This window comes from Micromys minutus (assembly GCF_963924665.1).
Source record: "Micromys minutus genome assembly, chromosome: 18".
Classification (NCBI taxonomy): Eukaryota; Metazoa; Chordata; class Mammalia; order Rodentia; family Muridae; genus Micromys; species Micromys minutus.
In genome coordinates, this window is record NC_137953.1 from 30,878,823 (window position 1) to 30,905,201 (window position 26,379).

At 44.9% G+C, this 26,379-nt stretch overlaps 1 protein-coding gene across 1 annotated transcript in view; it reads left to right on the plus strand.

Annotated features, from left to right (window-relative positions):
- Positions 1–14,131: 14,131 nt before the first annotated feature.
- Positions 14,132–26,379, plus strand: part of GSDME (gasdermin E) — a gene marked incomplete at its 5' end in the record, with an annotated part of 41,778 nt that continues 29,530 nt past the window's right edge. Inside the window, 2 exons of the mRNA XM_080931959.1 lie at positions 14,132–14,342; positions 17,035–17,227. Coding sequence (XP_080788085.1) covers positions 14,132–14,342; positions 17,035–17,227 — 404 coding nt within the window. The remainder of the gene's footprint in view (positions 14,343–17,034; positions 17,228–26,379) is intronic.

A 26,379-nucleotide genomic window follows, 5' to 3' on the forward strand; every position in this document is an offset into this window, starting at 1 on the left:
TGTATGTATGTGTGTGTATGTGTGTTTGTGTTTTACCTCTTGTTAATCTTCTTTTTAATATAGGGATTCTGACTAGGAACGAAGGGATCTTTAGTCTTTCCTGCATCCCAGGTACATCCTAAACAGATGCTTGTTAAGGAGATGCTAGATATTGACAACTTGAGTGCTGAACACCATTACTACTGGTAACAATAGGGCCAGGGAAGTGTGCATAGCTCTGAGTTGTAGCACTCAGAATGTTTCTATAAACCCAACATCTGTGGGATAACTATTGGTCTTGTTACAAGTTTCTTCAGTGCTGATACTTGTTTGTACATGAACTATAGACAAAGCCAGAAATTTCACTGTGTGTTTAATGAAAACAAGAATTAATTGAGACATCATGGCACATCATTGTGGTTCCCCTAATGCAGAGCCAGAATTCGATTCTGAGTGTTTGTATTCCTCCAAAATTCATATACTGAAGATTAATTAGCATAAGCAGATGGGGGCATCAAGAGGACACCATATCCAAGACTGGTACTTTCTACCATGTGACAATTCCATGGGTTGTCACCACCTAAGAACCAGGAAATGTTTTGAACGGGCATGGACTCTGCTAGTCCCTTGATTGTAGACTACTATAAAATGAAAAACAAATTTCTGTTGTTTATAAGCCACATGGTCCATAATATATTGTTACTGTACCCTGAAGGGATTAAATATTGGCAATGCTATATATCAGACCAGACCGTTAGCCACCAGCAGCTAAAGTCCTTGGAGGGATCCCAGTTAATGTCATATGGAATTGAAAGACTATGTAGCTGTTTGGCGCAAAGTCCCAGCCTGTAAAACTGAAAGGTCTAAGAAAATGATGTTTCAAGCTATAAAGTTTGGGACCATCTTGCTATGAAGCCATTGATAATTGGGATGTCAGCTTACTCTGTGGTAGAACAGCAAATACCCAGAGAATAGTGAAGTATTTAACAAGGTCTGCAACTTGAAACAGTCAATGTGATGAGTCTTCTGAGAAACAAATACTTGTCAACAGTAGGAGTGTTCCAACTTAAGCATCTCAACTGTAGTGAGAAGGTTCCCACACTGACCGCCCTTCCTAATGGAACATTCTGCTGATGCTCTAGGATTAGAATCCTATATTTCCTTTTGATTTTTACATCTGAAATCTTCAAATATTCTATTTAACAATTGCAAGAAGCACAAGTGTAATTAAGAAATTAAAATATGGGGCTGGGGAGGTGGCTCTGTGATTAAGAGTACATCCTACTCTTGCAGAGGACCAGAGTTGGATTCCCAGGACCTAGGTTCTGTATGCTATGCTCTGTACCTCAGCTAAACTTTTTGCCATCACTTCCCAGTTTGTGTCTCACACCCCAGGGCCCCAAATTGGTTCATATGTGTTAGACGAGTTTTTCATGTACAGTACTTGGAAGCACATCAGGAGATGATGGTACCTGGAAGTGCCACCTACATATCAACTGCCAGTGTCTCCCTCTGTTGATGTCTAGCCACTGCACAGGGTAGGAGGAATGAAAAGATTTAGAGGTGCCCGTCGTTGCTTCAGAAACTCACGGAGTCTCAGTTTCAAGTGGTGACCTAGTTAGCTGACTGGAGCCCTCGGGGTGGGGTCTGCTATGAGTATGACCTGCTCCAATGGTTAATGCCCCAGGTTTCAGGGCAGTAAATGCTGATAACAACCAAGTTGACACTTATTACTTGAGTAGGAGGCTAGAACAGAACTCCTGGGTCTGGGTAAGTTATGAAGAACAGACTTTATGTCTTACAGCTCTGGAGGCTGAGAAGCCTGTGGTCCAGTTGTGTTAGATAACTCTTGGTCTGCCATCCCAAGACAGAAGGTAGAAGAAAAGGAACAGCCGGGATGGAAGGGTGCCAAGCTCCTTTGATCAGAACCAGTTTCTATGATGACCAACCAACTCCCTTGTCAACAATGTCATTAAGGGCAGAGACTCCATGTAATAACTTTCTTATCAGTGCCCCTCTCAGCACTGGGCTTGGACTCTGTGGAACATATTTAAACTGTAGCATCAGCCAAAAACCAGACAAAATAGATCTTAAAACTCTTGACCAGGCTAAAATATTGATTTTTCTTTCCTGCCACCCTGGGTCTGATTCTGCCCTCAGGGTATCCAGGAAGCTGTGTGGGTAGGTTTACCCAGAGGTGATTTTTAGTGAAGCAGTGCTTGTGTATTGGGGGTAACAAGGGCTATAGAAACTTTGGGGACTGGGTGGGGTTTTTTGAGATGAGTGTACATCATTGGCTGGAGCTGAGCTGCTGGAAATACCTCATTTGCATAAAGAGGTTCCAGGTGCTTGCTGGGTATACCCTTATAGGGACAGAGAAAGTTAAACCTGTAACTCGGCCACCAGGCTACCTCAAGAGTAGTGGAGGTGGGGTTTGGAAACCCTATATGCAGACCCTAGGCAAGAAGAAAAAAAAAAAAGGAAACTCCTGCTGGTCTCAGGATGAGATTCTAGAGGTCTGTATGAGCACTGAGCTCACTTCCTCACATGGGCAAAGCACGGGGCCAGAGGAACAACTCTGGCAATTTCTATTCACTCCCCCATCCAGTACCCACCTTCTCTGCCTTCCTTGTGCACATCAATTGCAAGTGAAGAGCTGGGGAACAGAACTGGGGCCTTCAGGATGAACATCACATGGACCAGCTGTGAGGATGATCTTAAGCTAACTGCCCAGGTCAGAAAGCAATGAATACCAAAACCAGTCTTCATCCCCTTACATGGCTTTAGTTGCTAGCAAAGAAATCTTGAAATGGGGTGATTTATGAAGACCATCTACCCCACAATCATCTGCCCCTTTTGAGGAACAAAATAGACAGTTCATTTCTTTAAAATAAATAATTTTATTATATACATGTGTAGGCACATGCGCACTGGTAGGGGGTCAGGGGATAACCTATATGAGTCAGTTCTTTCATGGTGTGGGTTCTGGGACCCAACTTTGAATGCTGGCCATCTGGTTTAATCCAAGCATAATTTACTAAGTATCTACTATGCAGTAAGTTTCAAGTTTGGAGCTGGACACAGTCAACAAAGCAGACAAAAGTTACTTTCCTCTGTGAGATGAGGATTACGTATTATGTATATAGTATAGCGGTGGCTGTTGGAGCAAAATTGAATCATAAAGTACGGAAGGAACTACAGAGGGTTCCTGTGGACCCTAGTAGGGTGGATAGTTGGGAGAGGTTTGAGGTGAAGAGACCAAAAGAGACAGGGGCAACTACAAAATGCTCTACTCTCTGTAAGTGTAAATTGGGGGATTGGGGAGCAGAAGGAGGACTTTCTTTTTCTGTTTATTGCACGGGAAAGAACATGCTATAAAAATGGACTCAAAGGATGCAACTTTCTGCTTCAAGCCCCTCCCTCAATTTACAGAGCGCCTGCAGGTGCTAGGCTTGGTTCTGCCTTTAGAGAGAGCTTACCCCTCTGATCTAGGCACTCAACACGAAAATCCAAGTCCCAAGCAAATGGTTTCCAAAGCCAAGGCGGGAGTTTCCTGGATGAACTGTAAAGCCACCTTAACAACTCACACCCTACTAGTGGCTGGACAGGCTCTGGAGAGGAGAACCCAGGGTGTGGAGAAGGGGAGGTGTGTGGGATAAGGGGTCTGAAGCTAGTAGGCCACAAAATCATCCATCCCAACCTTCTCCCTCTAGAACAGATGGAGAGCCAGAGCCTGACCCGGGCGGCTGGCGACCTCCCTGGTGTCCCCGGAAGGAAGACAGGCAGTGGTGTCTGGTCAGAAGTAGCCTCTGGTGCGACTGGTTCCCCTTGACTCTGCTGCCAGGCTCCCTGGCTCCCGGGTTCAGCCCCGCCTCCTGCGCCATCCCTCAGCTTGTGGACGGGTTGAGGCTTCTAGGGGCAGGACGGAGCAAAGGTCCAGGCCCTCCCTCCTCCTCTCTGGGAACGAGCAAGTGCTCGTGCACGCGAAAGAGCGGAGCGTGCAGGACAGCGGCAGCGCGCGGGTAAGTGGCGGCAGGAGCGAGCTGCGGGCTCAGCCTGTGATCCTCTCCCCTCCGCCCGCTCGGTGTCCCGACCTGGGACAAATTGTTGGCTCCCCCTTTACCCCGGGAGACCCCCTAGCATCTCCCGGGGCTAGAGGTTAGGGTAGTAACCTCCTTTTTTCTCCCCACCCTCCAGTAGGGGCAACTGCTCCTTCTTACCCATAGTCCCATTCTCGCCATTGTATCCTTGTCCCCTCCCAGCATGATCGCGGCCACTCCTGTGGTCTTGGGATGTGGCAAGTGCAGCTGGTGCTCTCTGGCACCCCTGTCTCACCATCTCTCCACCATATCCCTTGCATCCATCCTTTGTCTTCTAATCTCTGGTATCTGGAAGGATGCAGGCATGTGCGTGTGCAGGAAGAAAGGTCAGAGACAGACACAGACCCAGACCGGCGTGGGTCCATCCTGACCTGGGGTAACTGACTAAATCTCCTCACTGTGAGCCACGCCCCTTTTCTTTTATCGGATTTTTTTTTAAACATTTCAAATGTTATTCCTTTTCCGGTTTCCCCTCCATAGCCTCCTATCCTGTCCCCCTTCCTCCTGCTTCTATGAGGGTGCTCCCCCACTCCCTCCCTCCTGCTTCCCCACCCTGTCATTCTACACTGGAGCGAGCCCTTTTGCCTCAACCTGGAATGAATGGCCTTTTGGGGCGGGGCTCTTCCCACCTGCACCCCCCAGGGAAAGACAACAGGCTGCTCCCAGGCTTTGCTGGAGCCTCAACAAAGCAGTCAGCCAATCACCCACTCACTGGAAGTCTGAATGGGGCTTGGAGAGAGGAATCAGGAAGGAAGGGTGCTCCAGGCCAGCTGGACCCAGGTGACCGGCAAACCCCAGCCAGAGTTGGGAGAGAAATGAAAAGATCTGAGCAGCGGGAGGAACGGCATCTAGATAAACAATAAAAACGAATCCTCTTCAACACGCATCACCTTAGAGTACTTCTTACCCCTGATTAGATCTGAGAGAGACAAGTAACCCAGACTGCCTGCCCACATCCCTGAACGCCAGGATGGCCCACTCCTCGAGGAACATTGACCGCAGGGTGCTCTTGTTCTTTTTGAACTCCAGAGATGTAGGAGAGGTCTCCTCTTTATGTGGATGAATCCTCCCGTTTATTTTTGAGAGACAATCCTGGGAGCCTGGCCTGCCCTTGAACACTGTGATGATCCTTGCGTTTCTCCCACGGCCAAGTGGTGGGATTAAAGGAATGCTCAGCCAAACCCTGTAACTGTGTTTACCTTTGAAAATTAATTAAAACTTTTTTTAAAAGATATTATCATTCTGAGAGGGCCAGACTGGTCTTGGATTTGTAATTCTCCTGTTTCAGCCTTTCTAGCCCTGAATACCCAGATGACAAGCTATACCGCTGTACCTGTCTCCCTCTGATCCTAACCTCTGTTCTGTTCTCCTCTACTTCTCTCCTAAAAGCCCTGGCTGCCAGCTTAGACCTGCTGTTCCAGGATCAGGCCTGTTCTCTGACCACCCTTTGTTCGTTTGACACACTATTGGTGGAAAGATCCATTGTCTAAGGCAGTGGCATTGTCTCTACCATAACTGAAACTGGTCTTTCCAGGTGCACTGTCATTATCAAATGAATTATATGCAGCTAAATTAAAGAAGAAAACATTGACTAGGGGTCAGCAGCTCAGGGTGGTCCAAAGCATCTGCTCTGGAGTCAAAATGATCTTCTTGGCTCAGTATGAATTTTGTTGGTGGACATTCAAGGTCCCCAAGTCAAAACTACTGGCATCTGGACCTGCTGGATTTTATTGCTCCTTGCAGCAAGGGGGAGATGTGACTTGTCAGTGATTTCCGAGGGAGGTCTTTGCAGTAGTGTTTTGAGTAGATTCAGAGGGAGCAAATTGGAGTAGAGGTTGACTGTTTGTGGGAAACAATACTGATTGTGATTCTTCACAGTTCATTGCTACGAGGAAAGCCTGTCAGAGTTAGGCTGGGGTTGGTCAAGTGGCAGCAGCCACTGGCCAGCCTGGGGGAGAAGGAGGTATTAGCCCCCTTCATGGCTTGGAAAACATTAGTGCTTGGTCTCTGGTTGACCATGGTGACAGAGTGGTCTTGTTTTTGCCATGGTTTGTGACCACAGTGCCCTTACTTCATGCAGATGCCCTGTGTCCCTGCTCATTTTCAGCAGGGGAATTCAAGCCCAGCTCGACGCAGCACCAGGCTGGCCTCAGAGCGTCTGTTTCTCAAGATCTTGGGAAAATGACTTAATGCTTTTGAACTTCAGTTTCCACATCTGCAATATGTTGAAAATGTTTGCTTCAGAGAGTTGTTATGGGGAGCAAATGAGGAAATACATAAAAGCATCCTGCTCGTCGCGTGGCAAAGAGCAGGAACCCAACATGGGCTGGTCCTGCTCTTTACTTGGAGTGTTTGGTGTTTGCTGGGCTCTCCCCTAGAATCCAGGGCTGGTTGTGACAAGGCCAGAGATCTGAAGAAGAAGCTCTATCTTTGGGAAGCAGAGATGGGAAGTTACGAAGTTCGAGGCCGGCCTCAAACTGTCAATAAAAAAAGAAAAATGAAGAGGAGGAGGAGGGAGAAGAATCCTAAGTAGCAAGGGAGAAAGAATAGGGTGCCTCAAAATCAGAGTCAAATGTGTCAGTGATTGGATCATACCCACCCACGTGTGAGTGATGGCTCTCAGGCAGTCACTGTAGCTGTTCTTTTTAAGATTCCCTGTTCTCAGACGCCTGTAGCCCCAGGTATTCTCTTCTAACTCTGGATGCTGCCTTGCCTACTTCTTTTCCAAGGAATCTGCTTCTGCCCCTAACCCCATTCACACAGACTGCGTATGCTCTAATCTGCTTTGTCTGGGAAACCAGCCAACCAGGCAGGTGAATTTAAAAAAAGCTGGGTAGTGTAACTCTGAAGCTCTGGGCGAGCATAAAGGAGCTGTCCCAACCATGAAGCTCAGCGACTTTTCACAGGCGTAACCCTGAGTCTACTGCTGTGTGCTTCCAAGCTGGAGCACTGTGGGAACTTGAATTTAAAAATCTGACTTCTGGTTAGTTGAGACTTACCTGTGTTTCTGTGCATTGGGCAATGTGGGCTCTAGGTCCTTGGATCAGGTTCTAGAGCCGGGGTTCTCCACCTTCCTAATGCTGTGCCGCTTTAATACAGTTCCTGTGTTGTACTGAACTCTAGCTATAAACTTATTTCATTGCTACTTCATAACTGCAGTTTTGCTACTGTTAGGGATTGTAGTGCAAAGATCTGATTGATATACAGGAGATCTGACACACGGCCCTCAAAGTGGATGACAACCACAGGTTGAGAACCCCTGTTCTAGCACCTTTGCTCACGCATAGCTGCTCAGTTACCTGGGGCGATTGAGATGATGGTGGTAATGTGGTGTCTCCTAATGGCACAAGGTAAACTTGATTGTGTTCATTTTCTTGCCTGTGTTTTGGCTGATCCCTCCATTTATAACAAAAGTTTCCAGGCTACACATGATGCGACATTTGGGAGACCAAGACAGGAGGATGGGGAATTTGAGGCCAGTCTGAAATATGGAGACCCTGTCTCAAAACCATTAAGAATAAAAATAAAACTTTCATGGCTAGGTGGGGTGGCTCGTGCCAGTAATGTCAGCCCTAGAGAGGCAGAGGCAAGTGTACTGTGAGTTTGAGGTATGTTCCAAGCTGTCTTGGCTTCAGTGTAAGATCGTTTCACAAAACAAGCAGGCTGAAGAGATGGTTCAGTGGTTAAAAGTGCCCAGTGCTTTTCCAGAAGGGGTTTGCTTCCCAGGCCCATATCAGGTGACTCACAGCTGCTAGAGGTTCCAGCTCTAGGGGAGTTGAAGTATGTAGTCTCCAAGGATTCCTGTACACACACACACACACACACACACACATTAAAAAAATAAAATAATATTTAAAATATCAAATAAAAATTCCAGACATATACAAAACACCGGGAGCTGAAAAGATTAGATGTTCTTCCAAAGGCCTCAGATTCGATTCCCGGTACCCACATAGCTGCTCACAGCCTTCTGTAACTACTGTTCTAGGGGACCCAATGCCCTCTCCTGGCCTTCCTGAATTCACATGGTGCACAGTCAGACACATAGTACAGATAAATTAACAACAACAACCACCAATAAAAAGAGCCTTTCTTTGTAAAGAGAGAGAGAAATGTCCCTCCCCCAGGCTTGTAACAAAGTAACAAATGTTTGTTTTTATTTGTTTTGAGACAATACAACCTATATATTTACTATGATTCAATTTCTCACCTATGGGACTGTCAAAGAGTGTAAAGTTTGAGGCTTATCAATGTCAACACAGATACTACACATTTTAAGAGATACTTGAAGAACAGATACATTGTTAGTCGGACTGAAGAAGGCAAGAAGCTTTGAAGAAAGAAATGTACTTACCCATTGACCAGGAATCTCTTTTCTAAGGCTTTAGCCTCTAAATTCTATGAAAGAATATTTAGTGGTATTTTGTTTGTTTGTTTGTTCAATACAGTTTTTCTATAGTCTAGACTGGCCTGAAACTTACTGTTAGCCCAGGCTAGCCTCAAACTCATGACAATTTTCCCTTGATAATTCTGGGGATTACAGGATATAACCACCATATCTGAATTAAGGTATTTTTTTTAATAGAAGGAATTAAAAGAATAAATCAACTGATGAGCCATATATGACATGATCACTAGGCGGAAATATATCCAGGGAAGGTATGTGATTGTAAATAAGAAAGTACTCATGTAGCATAATCTATGGGTTACATCACTACATAAGAAAAACAAGTGTGGAGGGGTGTATAGACTTTTAATTTCTATTTAAATAAGAAAATGCAAAGATGATTATAGTAGAAGAGGCATAAAGGGCAAATAAAATGAGGTCATGGGCAGGCATAGGTTTCATTTTTTTGGAGTATAGATTTTGGTGCCATGTGAATCATACCCACACATAACAGAAAGGAAAGTGCTGGCCTTAATTTTTCTAGGAGACTATCTTCTTAAAGCCTTGTGAGGGGCTAAGCCTGGGTCTAACAGGATCCTCAGAGCAGTGAGGACCCAGCAACTCCCTAAAGCAATTTACTCTGTCAAGAGGCAGCTGATATTAGCTAAAACAAGAAAAAGTTGAATTAAAAGTTAATATGAAGCTCCCCTTCTTACACAGCTGATCTCCCTGGGTGCTGGTGCTGTTACAGGGGCTCCGCCTTCACAGCAGTTGAGTTCCCTTTGGTTTTTAACAACAGGCCTGACAGTCACCTCCTTAGAAACCCTTTGGATGTGAAGATGAGTTTGTGAACTCCCGTCTAGCTTGTTTCTGGAAAGAATCCAGAAACTACAAACCAATGATGGCAACCCCAAGGGTAAACTGAGGCAGACCATTTACCATGCACGTGCCTTTACATGCAGCAGGGGAAACCCAGCTTTCTTCAAAGTTCTTTGTTTTTGACAAAACAAATCCTGCACTTTGTCCCTCAGATAGATGTGGCAGTGGCCACCCTGGTCTCCCGAGCCCATCTCTCGGTAACTAGCCAGGTTACTTTGTTACGCGCCATCTGCCTGGACTGTCTGCAGCACATCCTAGTGGCTCTCCTACCATTATCACTGGCCACCCAACCAGCATCCTAGTGAATCCACAAAGCATGCGTCTCCCCCTTAAGGATACCGACACTGTTTGGGGCATCAAAGATTCCCATCCACGTCTGGTCTGTTTCTCCCCTACCCACTCCCTGCTTACATTTATGTATTTGTTTTTGTGCATGCGTGTGTGCAGCTATGGAGGTGAAAAGAAAGCTGGAAGATGTTGGCTTCCTCCTTTCTCTGTGTGGGTCTTTGGGACTGAACTCAGGTTATCGGACTTGGCAGCAGACACCTTTACACACTCTCATGTCACTTTGCTTTTTAGAAGACCTAAGTGACTGTGCTGGTCACCTTTGCTCTCCAGTCACACCCTTCCATAGATTTAGCTCATCTGACATTTCTACTGGGGTGCATGACCTTCAGGCTCTGGTTCAGGAGTCTTCCCAGCCCGTTCCTGTCACTTGTTCATTCTGGAACCCTGTATTGCAATGTTCAGGTCAATCCCAAAGTTCACTGAGCATCTGTCAGTGAGGTGGCCGCAGAGTACCAGCATAAATGCCACACCGGAAGCCCACGCCCTGGTCTCCCTCACACCCTGCTCCTGCTTCTGTAAATGTTCCTCTGCCACAGAAGCCCTGGGAATTCTTCTTGCCCTTGGCCACAAAGTGCAGCCTGGATGCCAAGGACTTCACCAGCACATGGGGCCCTTGGCTTCTCTTCAATGGGATGGATGACAGCTTTTGATATTTGTTCTCCATCTTGGTCTGCCAGTAGCTACCCTAAAGCTGTGTGTCCGTGTGTGTGTGTGTCTGTGTGTGTTTGTGTGTGTATGTGTGTGTGTGTTTATGTATGTGTGTGTATGTGTGTATATGTGTGTATGTGTGTGTATGTGTATGTATGTGTGTGTATGTGTGTGTATGTGTGTGTATGTGTGTGTGTATGTGTGTATGTGTTTGTGTGTATATGTGTGTGTGTATGTGTGTGTGTGTTTGTGTATGTGTGTGTATGTGTGTATATGTGTGTTTGTGTGTGTATATGTGTGTATGTGTATGTGTGTTTGTGTGTGTACGTGTGTATGTGTGTGTATGTGTTTGTGTATGTGTGTGTATGTGTGTGTATGTGTGTGTATGTGTGTGTGTTTGTGTGTGTATGTGTGTATGTGTGTGTGTATGTGTGTGTATGTGTGTGTATGTGTGTGTGTATGTGTGTGTATGTGTGTGTGTATGTGTGTATGTGTTTGTGTGTATATGTGTGTGTATGTGTGTATGTGTGTGTATGTGTATATGTGTGTGTGTATATGTGTGTGTGTATATGTGTGTATGTTTGTGTGTATGTGTGTGTATGTGTGTGTGTGTGTGTGTGTGAGAGAGAGAGAGAGAGAGAGAGAGAGAGAGACTGAGATAGCCTCACTCTCTAACTTACTGGTCTAGAACTCACAACTATCTTTCTGGCATGAGTGTTTGGATTATAGGCATGAGCCACCAAGCCCAGCATAAACCTAGTGGGTTTTTTCTTTTTTTAGTGATTCAACCCAGAACCTAGTGTGTATGCAAGAATTCTTATGAGTGTTCCACTGAAGGGAAGATCCTTAGTCACACTTTGGCAGCCTGTCGCTTCCGAGAGGAACTTTGCTCCTCCTCAAGGGTTTATTTTTACTCTGAATGTACAAGAACAGGCTGAAGCAGCTACTGCTTCATAGTAACTGAGGAAAAGAGACTTTGGAGAAATAGGGAGGCAGATGTTTCTGAAACCCCAGAGAAGAGGAAGACTGTAAACCAAACAGAGTAAAGTCCAAGACTCCTCCCAGCTCCTAAACTCTGGGAGTGCTGTGTGACCACGATTGGCCAGCTTCCAGGGCAAGAATGCAAGCACTAGCTCTTGTCCATTCAACATTTTTTACTTGAACATAGATAGCCTAAAAATGCCATTTCAGCCAGGCATGGTGGCACACAATTATAATATCAATACTGCGGGGGCCGAGGCAGGAGGATTATGAGTTTGAGGCTAGCCTAGACTGTTACGTACACAGCTTAAAAATAAAGTCTAAACAAAAGCAAAGAAACAAAAAGAAAAATCCCCAAGCAAATAAAAGTGTTACCTCAATGTGCTTTTTGTGTAATATTATGCGACTTGAAATCTGTGTATACATGCATATATATATACATATATATATATAATTATGTTCAATAATGTGTTGTAACTTATAAGATTTTTGTGTTTATATTCAAGTGTTTGATTTGTGAAAGTTTGTTTTTGGTATTTTTTTAGAATTTTATAAAGGGGTCTTTTGCCTGCCTTGTTATGGCTGTACACCCGATATATGCAGTACTTACAGAGCCAGAGGTGGGCATCCAGTCCCCTTGAACTGGTGTAAGCCTCCATGTGAGTGCCGGAAACAAAACAAGTGCTTTTAACCACTGAGCTGTCTCTTCAACCTCAGCCTCTAAGAGTTGTTTTTAAATAATTCTCTGTTGTAAATATTGCAAATACTTATTCAGGTTGCCATTTGTCTGCCTGTATAGATGTCCTTCTATCCTATGACTGCAAAAATATTTCTCTATGCATTTCCTACCATTCTTATGGTTTTATTTTCTTCAAAGAAATTCTGATTTATTGCTAATTTTCTCTTGTGTTGGTGTGAGGAAGGAATAAGACTGTCCCTTGGGAATGTTGCCCACTCACTAGCCTATACTTCTACTAAACATTCTATTTCCTTTTTATGTCTTCATGGGCTTCCCTTTCCCTTAAAGCTGAAGTGTGACTATACTTTTATTTCTGGGTTAAAAATTCAGAGCTAGCTAGCACTCATTTCCCAGTAGGAAAGATCACACCATGTAGAGAAAGTCTGTTTCTGAACTTTCAAAGAACTGCGGTGGTCCCTAGGAACCCCTGAAGAGTTGGATAGTGTGGGAAGTGGAGGGAACCCCGAGTGGAAGAGGTTCCGAGTGTATTTGTATTGTTGACTTGGCACAACCACGTCAAGGACCCTGATACCTCAAACTCACTGGGGGAGGAGCTGAGGCTCGGAGCGAAATATCAGAGCCCTTCTCTGCCAAGTATAAATGTTGACATTGTGAGCAAAAGCTATCAACCACAGCCTCCTTCTCCCAGATGACAACAGTCAGAGATTGTTTCCCTACAGAACCCCCCTGTCACGGTTGGCTAAACCCATTTTTTTGCTCAGCTGTGTACCATAAGCCTGCCTCATTACTTAGCTGCGCACAGTAAACCAGCCTCTTTGATGCAGAGTTCACATGTATAAAATAAGCACTCTGAGCTTCCAAGTTGCTGTTGCAGTAGGTGCTGTGCCTCTGGAATGAGCGTAGCCCACCTGATCCCAGGTATTCTGTCCACGTGTCTGTGTGTCTGTCCTCTTTCATGCCCTCATTGATCAAGGCAGGTTTCCAGAACCAAGCAGTGTTGGTCTTGACAACACGGGCCACTTACCTTAGCCAAACCTGCCTCCTATAAAATGGTGTGAAGTTTTCATACATCCTACACACAGCATCTGGTATATTTAAATCACTTGCACATCCTTCATACAAGTGGCCTTCTGCTTATTGTAGCATTGTTTGAAGAAGAGTCTGCACATGTTCAATCCAGATGCAATTATTTGTTAATGCCCCTAACCTGCTATCGGTCGGATGTTTGGAAGTCATTATGTCAACAGATGTCCCGAGTTCTTAGGAGGATTGTACTCTTGACTCTCACAGTTGGTTCAATTGAGGTTTTCACAAGTGCTGAGTAAATATGCCATCAGTACCTCTTGTGCCAGAATGTTTAGTTATTAATGTAAGGCCTTCTAGAATTCTCTTTTATGGTGTATAATGTTCAAGATGGTGGCTTCCCCTTTGATCCTTTGAGTGGCCATGAAAAATAAAGGTCTCAGCCAGGTGCAAGTTGACTTACTCCTGTAATACAAGTATTTGGGAGGCAGAGGCAGGAAGATTGTTTAGAGTTTGAGGCCAGCCTGAGCTAAGGAATAAGATTCTGTCCAATAAACAAACAAACAAACAAACAAATAAATAAAAAACACCCTCCCAATAATAAAGATTAAAAACCTGACTATTCCTGTTCCATCTGTATCGACATGCAGTGTAAGCAGTAATGTTTTTTTGAGACAGGATCTAATTGGCCTGGCATCTACTATATAGACCAGGCTGGCCTTGGCTAGCTCTCTCACCTCTGCCTCATGAGGCTGCAGATACAGACCATGAGGTCCAGTTCAACAAATACACTTTTATTGCTGTAAGCCACTGGGATCCCAGGGCTGCTTGTTTCTGAAGTACGACCTAGCCCACCCCGTCTGAAACGTACCCTCTTTCAGTGGCTCAGTTTGACTTTTTCCTTTCTTCCCTCTGACTTCACTGTCATCAAGTGGCCTCACATTCCTTAGTTGCTTGGAGAGGACACAGTTTTTCCTACCAACTGTAGTGACCACAGAAAAATATAATTTTAGAAAAAAAAAGAAAGTGACTCCATATTTGACTCTACGTTAACCCTATTTTTGCAGGTAATCTCAACCCGACAAAATGTTTGCCAAAGCAACTCGGAATTTCCTTAAAGAAGTTGATGCTGGAGGAGACCTGATTTCAGTCTCACACTTGAATGACTCGGACAAGCTGCAACTTCTAAGTCTAGTGACCAAAAAGAAGAGATACTGGTGCTGGCAGAGACCTAAGTACCAGGTTTTATCTGTCACCCTGGGAGATGTTCTCACAGAAGGGCACTGTCTCAGTCCAGGTACATTTTCTTGTGGCATTCAGCAGCTATCCCCAAGATTTAAAAAAAAAAGGCTCTTTTAGGCATCTGGAATGATGTGTGCCTTATATGAATTTTTTCTCTTTCTTAGGCTCTCTGGTATAAAGGGACACCCTTCATTAGTGAACACAGTTGTGCAGGCCTGAAATGGAATGTCATACCTTAGTGTTTTAAAGGTTGGGTATAGAAGTTCATTGTGCCCGATCATAAATGTTAGAGCCACTCGGCAGAAGGGGGATGGGTGGCTCCCCTATACATTTGGTCTTGTATTGAGACTAAAGATGCTGCACAGTGATCATAAGGACAGGCGGAGTGTTGTTTCTTACTTAATGATGCTTTCTGGGGGGGAGCAGGGCAGTCTCCCAAGTTGGTCCAAAAATGGCTGTAGAGGGCTTGCTAAAGAAATTGGCTTGGCTTTATGGTAGCAATTTGAGAATTCTGGAATTTGGGTTTCTTTAAAAACAACAGGAGTATTATAAGAATACGTTTCCATTTTAATCCCAGGTGTGGGGGTACGGGGCTGTTTTGCAGCAGCCAACTATGGTTCACCGCATGCTCTACAGAAGCAAGGTTTTAATACCTGGAGATAGTTTTTGTGGTTGTGTGACATTTGGAATTCTGGAAACTTTACAGAGGATATATAAATGTTAAGGCCTCACGAAGCAGGGCTGGTGGCTGTTGGTCGTTCAGGAGGGTTGGTTGCAATTTGTTAGTAATTGTGCTCAAGGAAGAAACAAGAAAGAAATGAGATTCAAGGAGCTCTCTCTCTCTCTCTCTCTCTCTCTCTCTCTCTCTCTCTCTCTCTCTCTCTCCTCTCTCTGTCTCTCCTATTCTATTCTTTTCTCTCTTCTATCTATTGATTGGGAGTAAAATGGGAAGGGGGAGATAAACAGTAAGAAAAAGAACCCACCTGGGGTGTTACTATTTTACTGTCTCTCTATCTTTCCTTTGTGTCTGTCTCTCTAGCTCTGTCTCTGCCTCTATCTCTGTCTCTCTCTCATCTCTGTGTGTGAGAGAGACAGAGAGGGTAAGAGGGAGACAGAGACAGAGAGGGGGAGGGAGGGGGAGAGAGAGAGAGAGAGAGAGAGAGAGAGAAAGAGAGAGAGAGACAGAGAGAGAACATGCACCAGAGCCATAGAGGGACAGGTGAAGGTCAGAGGACAATCTCGGTGTCAGTCTTGGCTACCTTGTCTGAGACCAGGTCTCTAGCTGTTCTCCCACTGTGTGTGCCAGTCTGATGTGGTGTATGGCCCAAGAACCTCTGGGATTCATTCTCCTGTTCTGCCTCACTGCAGGCACACTGTGTCTAGGTTTATAGGTTCTGCGGATTTGATGTCAGGTCCTCATGTAAGTGCTTTTACCCACTGAGCCATCTCTTCAGCTCCATCTGGCTTCTGATCAGTTTGTTCAGATATACAACAGACATAAGAGGGGCTGGAGATGGCCTGGATGGCTGTCCTTTTTCGTTAAAGAGCATGTGAATTGTCTACAAGATCCTCATCTAGTCTGTGCCACATAACTTTAATGGGCACAGTGGCCTGGGGCATATATTTGTAGTAGAATATTTGACTATATATGAAACCCTGGATTCAGTACTGAGTACCAAAGTGAGAAAAGAGAAAGTGAGGGGAAGGAAGGGAGGGAGGGAGGGAGGGAGGGAGGGAGGGAGGAAGGAAGGAAGGAAGGAAGGAAGGAAGGAAGGAAGGAAGGAAGGAAGGAAGGAAGAAAAACCACCAGGGTTGGTAGTCCACATGTGAGTTCATTAGTTATTTTTCTGAAGGGTTCAGAGTGGAGGGTGGACCCAGGAGGTAGCCTGACTGTGCTCACCTGCATGTGGTCAGCTGGAGAGCTTTGTAATAGAACATTTGGCTGTCAGTGAGGAACCAGGCGATTCCCAGACGACTTAATGGACACTGGAACACCTGATGTCACTGCTGTCTTTCTTAGAGTCTGGGGATGTGTGTTTCCGGAGGAGACTGAGCAGGAATGTCAGCTGACATCTGGGTAGAGGTCAGATATAACGTAAGCATTATATTTGCTTGGAGATGTTAAGGAGAGCCAGAGAATTGTTCTTCGTGACTGGCGATGGGAAGAAAGGATGTCCCAGGGCTGTCCTGGAGGATATGCCATGCTAAGTTTCTCTCCCTGAGTGTTTGTAGCAGCAGTGTGGGTACAGCTGTCACCATCATCCTCTCTGCCTTCACCTTCCAGCCTTCACCTCAAATGGTGGCCATCTTGGTCACTTTTGATCCTTGCAACCATAAGATCCCCAACCAAAACAACTTAAGGGGAGTTAATTTGGCTCACACTTTGAGGGTCCAGTTTGGGGCAGGAAAGTCCCAGTCAGCTTACCATGTCCTCTTCTGGAACAGCAGCCCACAGATGGTGCCTCTCATTAGTGGGGTTTTCCTGCCCTACTTAATTCAACCTAGAAACTCCCTCCTAGGCATGTCCAGAGGTCTGTCTCCTGGGTGATTCTAGACACTTTCAGGTTGACAGTAAATATTAACCATAACAATGCCTAAAGAGGGGCTAAACACCCCTAGACTCTGGCCAGTCACGTTTCAATTGGATGTTGACATGGGTTTCCCAAGAGGCTTCTGGGAAGCTGGGCCACCCAAGACAACTGAAGTAGCCCATCTGCCTTCAGATTCTTCTACTGTTTTCTTTCCAGTGGTTGTGGAGTCAGACTTCGTGAAATACGAGAGCAAGTGTGAGAACCATATGAGCGGGGCTATTGGCACCGTTTTGGGGAAGGTCAAGCTGAATGTTGGAGGCAAAGGCCTGGTGGAGAGTCACTCTTCGTTCGGAACCCTGAGGAAGCAGGAGGTGGACGTGCAGCAGCTCATCCAGGATGCTGTTGGGAGGTAAAGGAAACTCTGTTCTGTATGCTAGACCTTTACCAATCCTGTGTCTAAAGGCCATTTGATTGGACCTCTGCCAAAAGGCTGGTGGGTGTAAACTTTACTAAACAGCATGTACCGAATGCCAGTACTCCTGAAGCCTTGTTGGAGCACATTCTCTTTTTGTTTTTATTTTCATTAACTTATTATATTCACTTTACATTCTGATCACAGCCCCCCTTCTCCTTCCGGTCCCCACCTCACACAACCCCTTCCCCTTCTCTCACGCTCCCTCCCCTTTTCCTCTGTAGCACCCACTCCCACCCCAGTATCAACCCACCCTGGCACATCAAGTCACTGCAGGACTAGGGGCATTCTCTACCAATGAGGTCTGACAAGGTGGTCCAGTTAGGGGAACAGGATCCTCAGGCAGGTAACAGAGTCAGGGACAGCTCCCACTCCAGTTGTTGGGGGACCTGCATAAAGAGCAAGCCGCACATCTGTTACATGTGTGGAGTGGGTCCAGCCCATGCCTCAGAGCACTTTTTTTTTAATTCTAGAATTACTGACTTTTTATCCAAGAGTGGAGACCTGGGAAGCAGTGCTTGTTATTTTAAGGAAATACGTGTCCTCTTTGATGAAATGATCTGATAAAATCCCAACAGTAGAAAGGTTGTGACCTTCTTGAAAATTGTGTGTTTGTGTGTGTGTGTGTGTGTGTGTGTGTGCGTGTGCCATGGTAGACACGGGGGTCAGGGAACAGCTAGCTTGCTGGAGTCGGTTCTCTACAATGTGGTCCTTAGTATCCTTGGCAGTCGGGGCAGTGACTTTACTGGCTGAGGCATCTTGCCAGCCCCTGATTTGTTTGTGAGGCTTTAGTCCTTGGTTGTTTTCATTTCATTTGTTTGAGACAATGCCACGTGTAGCTCAGGCTGTTGTACTGCTCAGGCTGTCGTACTTCAGTCTCTTGAGTGCTGGGGTTACAGGTCTGTTACCACATCCTGTTCAAAGGCTTAGCAATGGTTTTGTTTGCTTTCTCCGGTGCTGGGGATTGAACCAGGGCCTCATACATGGTGGGCGAGAGCTGACACATCACTAGCTCCATATTTTTGAGTGTTAATATCAGAAGCAGAAAACACATAAGGAAAATACAAAGACACAAGAAAATCTGTGTCTTTGTATTCTTCTCATAAGGAAGAGAGCAAGTGAGGGGCTTCCTGGGGAAAAGCTGGTTTACAACTGCAACATCTTGAAGGGAATCCATGTTCACTCGTTTTATCCCAGGACAATTCATCATTATCTCTGCCCTATGTCAGTTCAACACTCAATAGGTAATTCTACTTACTGAATAATGTTATACGCTCCACACTGAGGACCCCGCAAAGTGCAGCAACTTCTGCCCAATTTCTAGTGAAAGAGATTCCAAATATGGAGCTAATTTAAACTTGCAGTGAATGGATGAGTTGGCTGTATGGGGAAATACAGTGAAGAGGGGAATGGTTTTCAAATGAGGCTGGAGAAAGCAATGGAGAACTTGTCTTAGTAGAAAGGCTTGAAGAAGAGAAAAATGACCAGGGCCCTGAACACATATGTATTTGTATGTATGTGTGTGTGTACATGATGCTATATGCTGTGACCAGGATGGATGTCACAGGGTGCTCTGGGGCAGTCAAAGGTGAGCCAGAGTGCTCAGGATCTAGAGACCACTGGAAAGCCATGTGTCTCTCACTCAGAGTAAGATGGGATGTCCCAGAAAGTTCTGAGTAGGAATGTGACATGTTGACTTATTCTTTAAATGGATCCTATAGACAATTGGGTTTGGTAGATGCTGGATGGGTACAAGTCAGGAGGCCAGCTGAGAAGCTAGGGCAGTCATCCAAGTGAGATGGTATCTCAGTATATCCTGCACCATGTGTGCATTTTCTTTTTTTCATATGTGCATTTTCATGTGTAATTTTTATCTCCATTTCCCGAGGAAGACATAAAATTCAAATGCAGATATGCCGAGGGAAACGTCATTCATATTTAGGAATAGGGAGCTTGTCTCATCTAATGTTCTTAAGGTCAAGGATGTGGATCGTTGGTGGAGTACTTACCTAGCACATGTAAGGCCCTGGGTTCAAGCCCTGGCTATGTAAAAAGCAATAGTCAAAAGGTAGTAAATCCTTGTTCTTAGAATTATGCAAACAATATGTTTATGGAACAAAAATATGGTTCAAATTAATAAAATAAAAGAAATACCATGGAACACACATGTCACACCTTTGATGGGCTGTAAATTTAGGTCTGGTTTATTCTCCCAGCCCCACGCTCCCAGAAAGAAGACTTAGACTCAAAATATATTTATAAATACCTTGGCTAAGCTCTTCTCTGACTAGATGTAACTTAAAGTACTCCATTTACTTTAGCCTACAGTCTGCACATGGCTGTTTACCTGTGCTCAGGTACCGTGTGTCCTTCTCCTTACATCTTCATGGATAATCTTCCGCCTAAATTTATCCCAGAATTCTTTCTGCTCCTGAATGTCTCATCTCTAGTTTTTATCTAAGCCATAGGCCATAGGCTTTTTAATTGACAGGTGATGAATGCATACAATACATAAAATCTTATTTCTACAGTGGGCAGATTTAGTTCAGGCTGGACAATGTTAAACTGCAAAGTTATAACTGCTCTACTTAATAGACCTGAAAGAGCACTACTGTGTGTTTCACATCCCCTGGCTCTTCTTTAGACTCCCCCAAGACCTTGCTATTGGGCAGAGAACATGTGGGTCTCATTGGTGGTACTGTGTGGGAGGCACAGACACCCTGTGGCTGATCTTAGTTTTCTTCTTCTGTTGCTCTTTGCAATGGGGGTGCTCTTGTTTTCCCTGCAGTGGACATTGCGGAAATATGTGTTTATCAGCAGTCAAAATATAACTGGGCAGTGTTCATTTTCCTTGCTAAATCTGGTGACACTGTTCATGGAGGATGGGGACAGGAAGGCTAGGAAGGTCCTGGGTCTCTTACTTTTTATCTATTGAAAGTCCTCTTTGCTCTCTCACTCTTTACCCATCCCCCCCCCCTTTTGCTTCAGTGTGCAGTTTTGTCATTTCTATTTCAGGAACCAAGAGTTAGGCAACGCTTCGCAATCACATCTCCTGTGAGAGGATTTTAAAGGACGTCTTCATGATTCAGGTGTAAAAGCCACTGTGAACAGGAAGCATGGTGGGGGTGGGGGTGGGGGGAAGACTATCTGTGACAAGCCCTGCTAGAAAAATCTATAAGTGGGAACAGAAAGGGAGAAAGGGAGGACCACCAGACACCTACTATGTGTCAGGCAGTGAGTATCTATCACCTAGTTTTCTCTACACAGTTGACTGCTCCAGTGCTGAGGGACTAGAAAAGGAAATCATGTCCTCAGAGAGCTCAAGCTAGACACTGCAGCTGGCATTCCACTAGTTTTCTTGGTTCCAAGCCTCCTTTTCTTCCCTCTAAATCTCGTTTGAGTTGGTAGAAATAGCAGTGGTTTCCACGTGCTGTGGAATGTTGCTGGGGAAAGCATGGAATTGAGCCCTGTATTCAGCAGGTGCTTGGGAAGAGTCAGTCCTGCTGCCTTGGGTCTGCCTGGACAGATTGAGATCACTGGGGAAGACAGCTCACCCATCAACTGCAGGTGCGATGGAGAAGGAATGGTCCTGGGAATACATGAGGAGCATGCTAAGGAATACATGTCAGGATATAGCCAGGGTGGAATGCATAATCAGCATGTGTGGGCCCTCATGTCTACCCCCAATACTGCAAAGCAGAAAGAAAAAAAGATCCAGTACCTAGAACCCCAGGAGGTGGTCTTATCACTGAGTCTTCCTACTTGCTCTGCTTTGCTGACAGCTAAGGGTGAGCTACACGGGAAGGAAGGAGAGATACCTTTCTGGTCTCAAGACAGTTGCCAGTCAAGCTGGCATTCCCATGACTTCATACTGGGGTAATAAATCCTTATCATGTGGTCTGTCAGCCTGTCTTTGGACTCCTGGAATATGATCAGGATTGATAAGGTGCTGAGGATGCAGCTGTGGCCTTGGGCACAGTAAGGAGTGATGCCTCAGTACCAAATGTTCTCAAGTACTTACTGTAGCCGCCCATTTTTATTTCAGTTGTATAGATAAGTTATCATCTGTAAACAAGTCTTGTAGGCTCTAAAACCCCCCAAGTATTAGAGCTGGTGTGTAGTTTGTGATATAGTTCACTTGCTGAGCTGGCTTGAGGCCCTGTGGTTGATCTAGGCAGCACCAGAAGAAGAAAAAAAAATCTCCAATTATGTGTTGCCTGCCAAATGCATCCAGATCTCAAACTCCATTCCCTTCTTCAAACTATACCCATATATTTAAAAGATTCAGTTGGAATTTGGGGAAATCACACTTTTAGACACTGGGAACTGATTGCTTTTAAAGAGCCCTAGGTTTAACTTTAAAACTCTTGATGGATACTATTCTAGCCTATATGATCTTGCCTATAGTTTCTTTAAATGGAGATTAACAAATGTATTGAGAATTTTCATAATAACACAGATTTGTGTTTTAGTCTTTATATCTAGTGCTATTCCATAATAACTCTCTATAAAGGTTTTTGCAATGTCCTCTGTCATTCAGCTGCCACTTGTCACTGTCTCAGTGTCACAGCTTTACCTTATACCACCTCCACCAGCAAGCTCATCACTGCCTCAAACATCCCGGAATCTGGAGAACCTCATTCTTGGTAAATAATTTGGACAGACTTTGTAAGTCATGCCAGCCTTTGGCCTCAGTCTTCCCAGGCTCGATAGGTCTTTGGAGACCTTAAATATCTAGATGTGAGTGGACGCACTCCAGGTCTTTTCCTTTGAGGCTGAGCCTTGCTTCCAGCTATGGCAGCATAAGGGTTTTGTTTATTTGCTTTGTCTTTTATTTCTTTGGATATGTGAGGTTTGAGTTGATTGTTACTTTTAAAGCACATCCAACTTTTACTATTTATCTTATTTCTAAGCAAATTTTGATAAAGCTGATTACAGTCATCTAGGCGTATAGCAATTAGAAAATCTGTTCTTGACAAAAATAATTCTTCATTAATTATATAAATTGACACATCATGGATGTGGCAATGATAAATCTTCACAATTATTCAGAATACTTTGAAATGATAGCAAGTTAGCATAGCTACACATTTTGTACACATTAAAACAATGGAAGCCTGTTCTGGTGTCTGACCTTCCTAGAGGAGAGAAGGGACTCTCAGGAGTCCTGGTTCAATGTCCACGCTTATTTGGCCTAAGTATTTTCTCAAAGTGGTCATGTCTTGCTTTACAAAAGGAATGTGTTTACAAAATTGGAAGTGTGTCTTTTCTACTGGGTCCATTTCCCTGTGGCCCGCAGAGCATATGCTAGCCATGCATTTGTCCCATGCATCACTCACACTCTTCCTTCATTCTCCCTTTTCTCTGCTTCTCCATCAGGGGCCTAATGAGCTAGGGAAGGGCAGTTAGGGAAGACTCTGAGGTCTAGGGTGGGTGTGACCAGCAGAGACACCTTATGCCTTTTTAAAAGTGTTGGTAGCTATTTTTAGACCCTTGGTTGGGTGATAAACTAGGTTCAGTGTGTGTGTGTGTGTGTGTGTGTGTGTGTGTGTGTGTGTGAGAGAGAGAGAGAGAGAGAGAGAGAGAGAGAGGTAGCACTAAGATTTTACTATGTAGCCCAGCTGCCTGCCTCCTAAGTGCTCAGGTTAGAGATACACACCTTCACATCTAGAAGGTTTATTTTTTTAAATTAAAAAATAATCATGGAAATTATGGAATAATGGAAATTAAGAAATAATGTAATAAATATATGCCACTTATGGGTCTTATGAGACCAAGTAAAATCTCAGGAGCCAGTATTATAGCCATTGGCCAGACATTTAGATTGTCACCTAGACTGTTGGTTACCCTGTACAACCCGGTGGTAAGGCCCATTGCTAAATGCTTGCCTTATTCCATTTAACATAGTGAAGTGACCTAGTTCTTAACTGATAGCTTCATCATTCCTTACTAATGCCACGTGGTAGAGGATACTCAACAATACAGCTTCCTTTTCCTTCCTCTTTTTCTTCCCCTTCCTCTTTTTCTTCCCTTCCCCTTTCTTTTCCTATCCTAAACAAGGTATATTTGTGTAGCCCTGACTGTTCTTGAACTTGCTTTGTAGACCAGGGTGTGTTCAAACCCAGAGATCTCTTGGGATTAAAAGCATGTGCTATCATGCCCCACCCAAACGGGACCAATACCTAAGAGCTTTCTTCTGCCTTCATTGCCTTGAACTTCATTAGCAGAATGGGCTTTGCGCTTTTGTGAGAATTAGATGAGAACACAAACAGAACCTTTGCAGCTGCTCCTGGCATGTGACAAGTTCCCCTAATCCCTTCCCCATGGTGGTGAGTGGGTTCACTTCTGACTGACACAGAAGAGCCTGGTTACTGAGCCTGGGGAGAGCTAGACACTGAAATGGAGGAGAAGTCAGGAGAGGTGCTGGCCTCAGAGATACTGATGTGGCCTTTCTGACCCATCCTCTTGTATTTCTTATTTCTCTGGGGGAAAGTGCCAGGTGGTGAGCTGATGTCCAAAGCTGAGTTGTGTGGGTGGAGTCATGAGCTGGGATTGGGGTGGCAGGTGTGTGCTCACCCCAGCCTCTGCCATTAACTGGTATGGTGACAATACCTGCCTTTGTATTTCCTGTATTCTTCTCCAACCCCTCCGCAGAACGTCATGGTAACTGTTCAGATGCTTCCACCAAAAGCTGGGATGGGGTGTGGTGTGGTTCCCTCCTCACCTTCTCTGTTATAACCTTCTCTTTATACCATCTCTCACCAGTTGCTTCACCCGCTTGAGTACCAGTTTTGTGTGTTCTCATCGTCCTAGCTTCCTGACCCTTTCTTTTCCACTCCTGTCCACCCACCTCTAGACCTTTCCATCTCTGGCTCTTCCACGGACAGCCCATCAGATCTTGTCACTAGCTTTGCCCCCTCATACTCCCATGTGTGCTCGCTCCCCAGGAAGTGGTCTCCATTTCCTCTTGACCACACAGTTCAACATTTTCTCTGTAGCTCCTTTGCTCTCCATGTTCCCTTCAACCCTTGGGCCTGTCACCTGGCTTCAGTTCCTTGGAGTCAAACACTGGGTGGTCTTCCATCCGGGTCCTATCTAGAGGTTTCTTCACTCTTCTATCCACACGACCTTCTCTTCCTGTCATGCCCAGCCAGTTCCTAAATATTCTTCATGTCCTAGCCTAGACCTAATGTCCCCTCCCCTTAAAAGCTACATCCTCCTGTTGGAATGCTAGACATGCTGAGAGCTCCTCTGCTCCGAGTTCCTCAGACTGCACATGTCCATCCTGGCATGCACCCCTTGTTCATGTGGGCTCTGGCTGCATGGTGAGCCTTGCTCATTTGAAAGAATAATTGCTTTATCTTCATTTTACATATGAGGACTTGAATTCAGAAATTAATTAGTTTGCCTGGACTCCGGATTTAAAGACAGACCCACAAACCGTATGATTTTTCCAGTCTAGCTGCTATGTGCAGAGCTTGGAAAGGAAGAAAATTCCCAAGGGGGCGACTCAGGCGTTCACTGCTCTGCTCAGCTTCATCCAGCAGCTCATCTTCTGGGCTTGCTGTTCTGCACCACCTGGTGGCAGTTAATTAATTACACAGCCTAAAAGGTTGAGCATCTGTAATTGCTTAGTCATTTTGCCCTTTCTGTCTCTCTGGGTTGTTCGGTGTGACGAAGATAAGATGTCAGAGATGGATTCGTTAGGAGCAGGCATGGTGTGTGTACGGGGGCAGTCCAGTCACCTGGGGAATCATGTGCAGCTAGCAAGATGCCACAGCTTTAATTCTTCTTGCAGTTTACAAACATGGAGCCATTTCCATCTTCACGGCTGAGAGGAGGACAGGGAGGGGGTTGGGGGGAAGAGAGAGAAAGAGAGAGAGAGAGAGAGAGAGAGAGAGAGAGAGAGAGAGAGCAGTTTTTCACTACACTCACCCTTTTTTAACTTTGGAGGATGTAATCTAAGGTTTACAATGCATGATTAAAACAGCATAGCATCAACCCCCTGTTGACTATATTCTTACCATGTACACATGTATGTACACATACATATACATACAGTAAAGCTTGATTTATAAACAAGGCCTAATAAAAGGGAAACTACGAATAGAACAAAAATAGAACAATATACCGCAACCATGTAACCGTCTGTTAGTAAATACTGTAATTAAATGTGACTCACTGTAAAGTTATGTGAATGGCTCTCTTAAGTGCTGCACCCATCCTTCTTCGGGTGATGCCCTTGATAGCAGCCTGTGTCATCAGAGGAAGGGAGAGGAACAGCTGAGGACTTATTCTTTGTAGTCTGATACTGACAAGGTTATCACTGTTTCTTCTCCATTTCCAGGTGGATTTGCTTTACTGTTGGTCTTAGCACACACTCTTTGTTTTCCTTACTGAGAACTTCCACTTCCCCATCAAAGGAAGCATGTTAGAGCATCTTTTTGGTACATCCAAACTGTCATCATTAGTCTCCTTGGGAGGTCATTATTAGTTAAAATGGAAGTTACTTGAACACAACCATGGGGGCATCAGAAGTTGATTTGGAAACTGAGGTTGCATCTGGGTGACTCTTGAGTGAGTAGCTTATACATGGTGGATACATTGTACAAAGGATGATTCATAGCCCAGGTGACAATGCAGTAGTTTTGGACTGTGGTTGACTTCACGTAACTGAAATCATAGAAAGCAGTGAGGAGATGATGGTATGTAGGAATGACCACAGTAGTTGAGATTTCTAGAATTTTCTGTTCCTTGCTCCAGGTTGTTGTAGCTTGGGTCTAAGTTCACACATTAAATGCAGGTTCCAAGACTGTGATGCTACTAGGGGATGATGGGAGTTAGGTTATTAGAAGTTTGTCCTCAGGGGCACTTTGGGGGACCCCTGTTCCTCCCTTTATCACCTAACTTTCTGGCTCCCAGGAGAGGACAGGATTCATCCATCACATACTGATTCCATGTTACACTACTCATGGAGTGACAGTGAAAGTCCTGAGCCAAAACACTACCACGTCAGAATATCCCTTCCTTCCCTCCTGCATGGAAGCCAATATACTCCAGGTGTCTGTCACAGCAGACTGGAGGAAAGT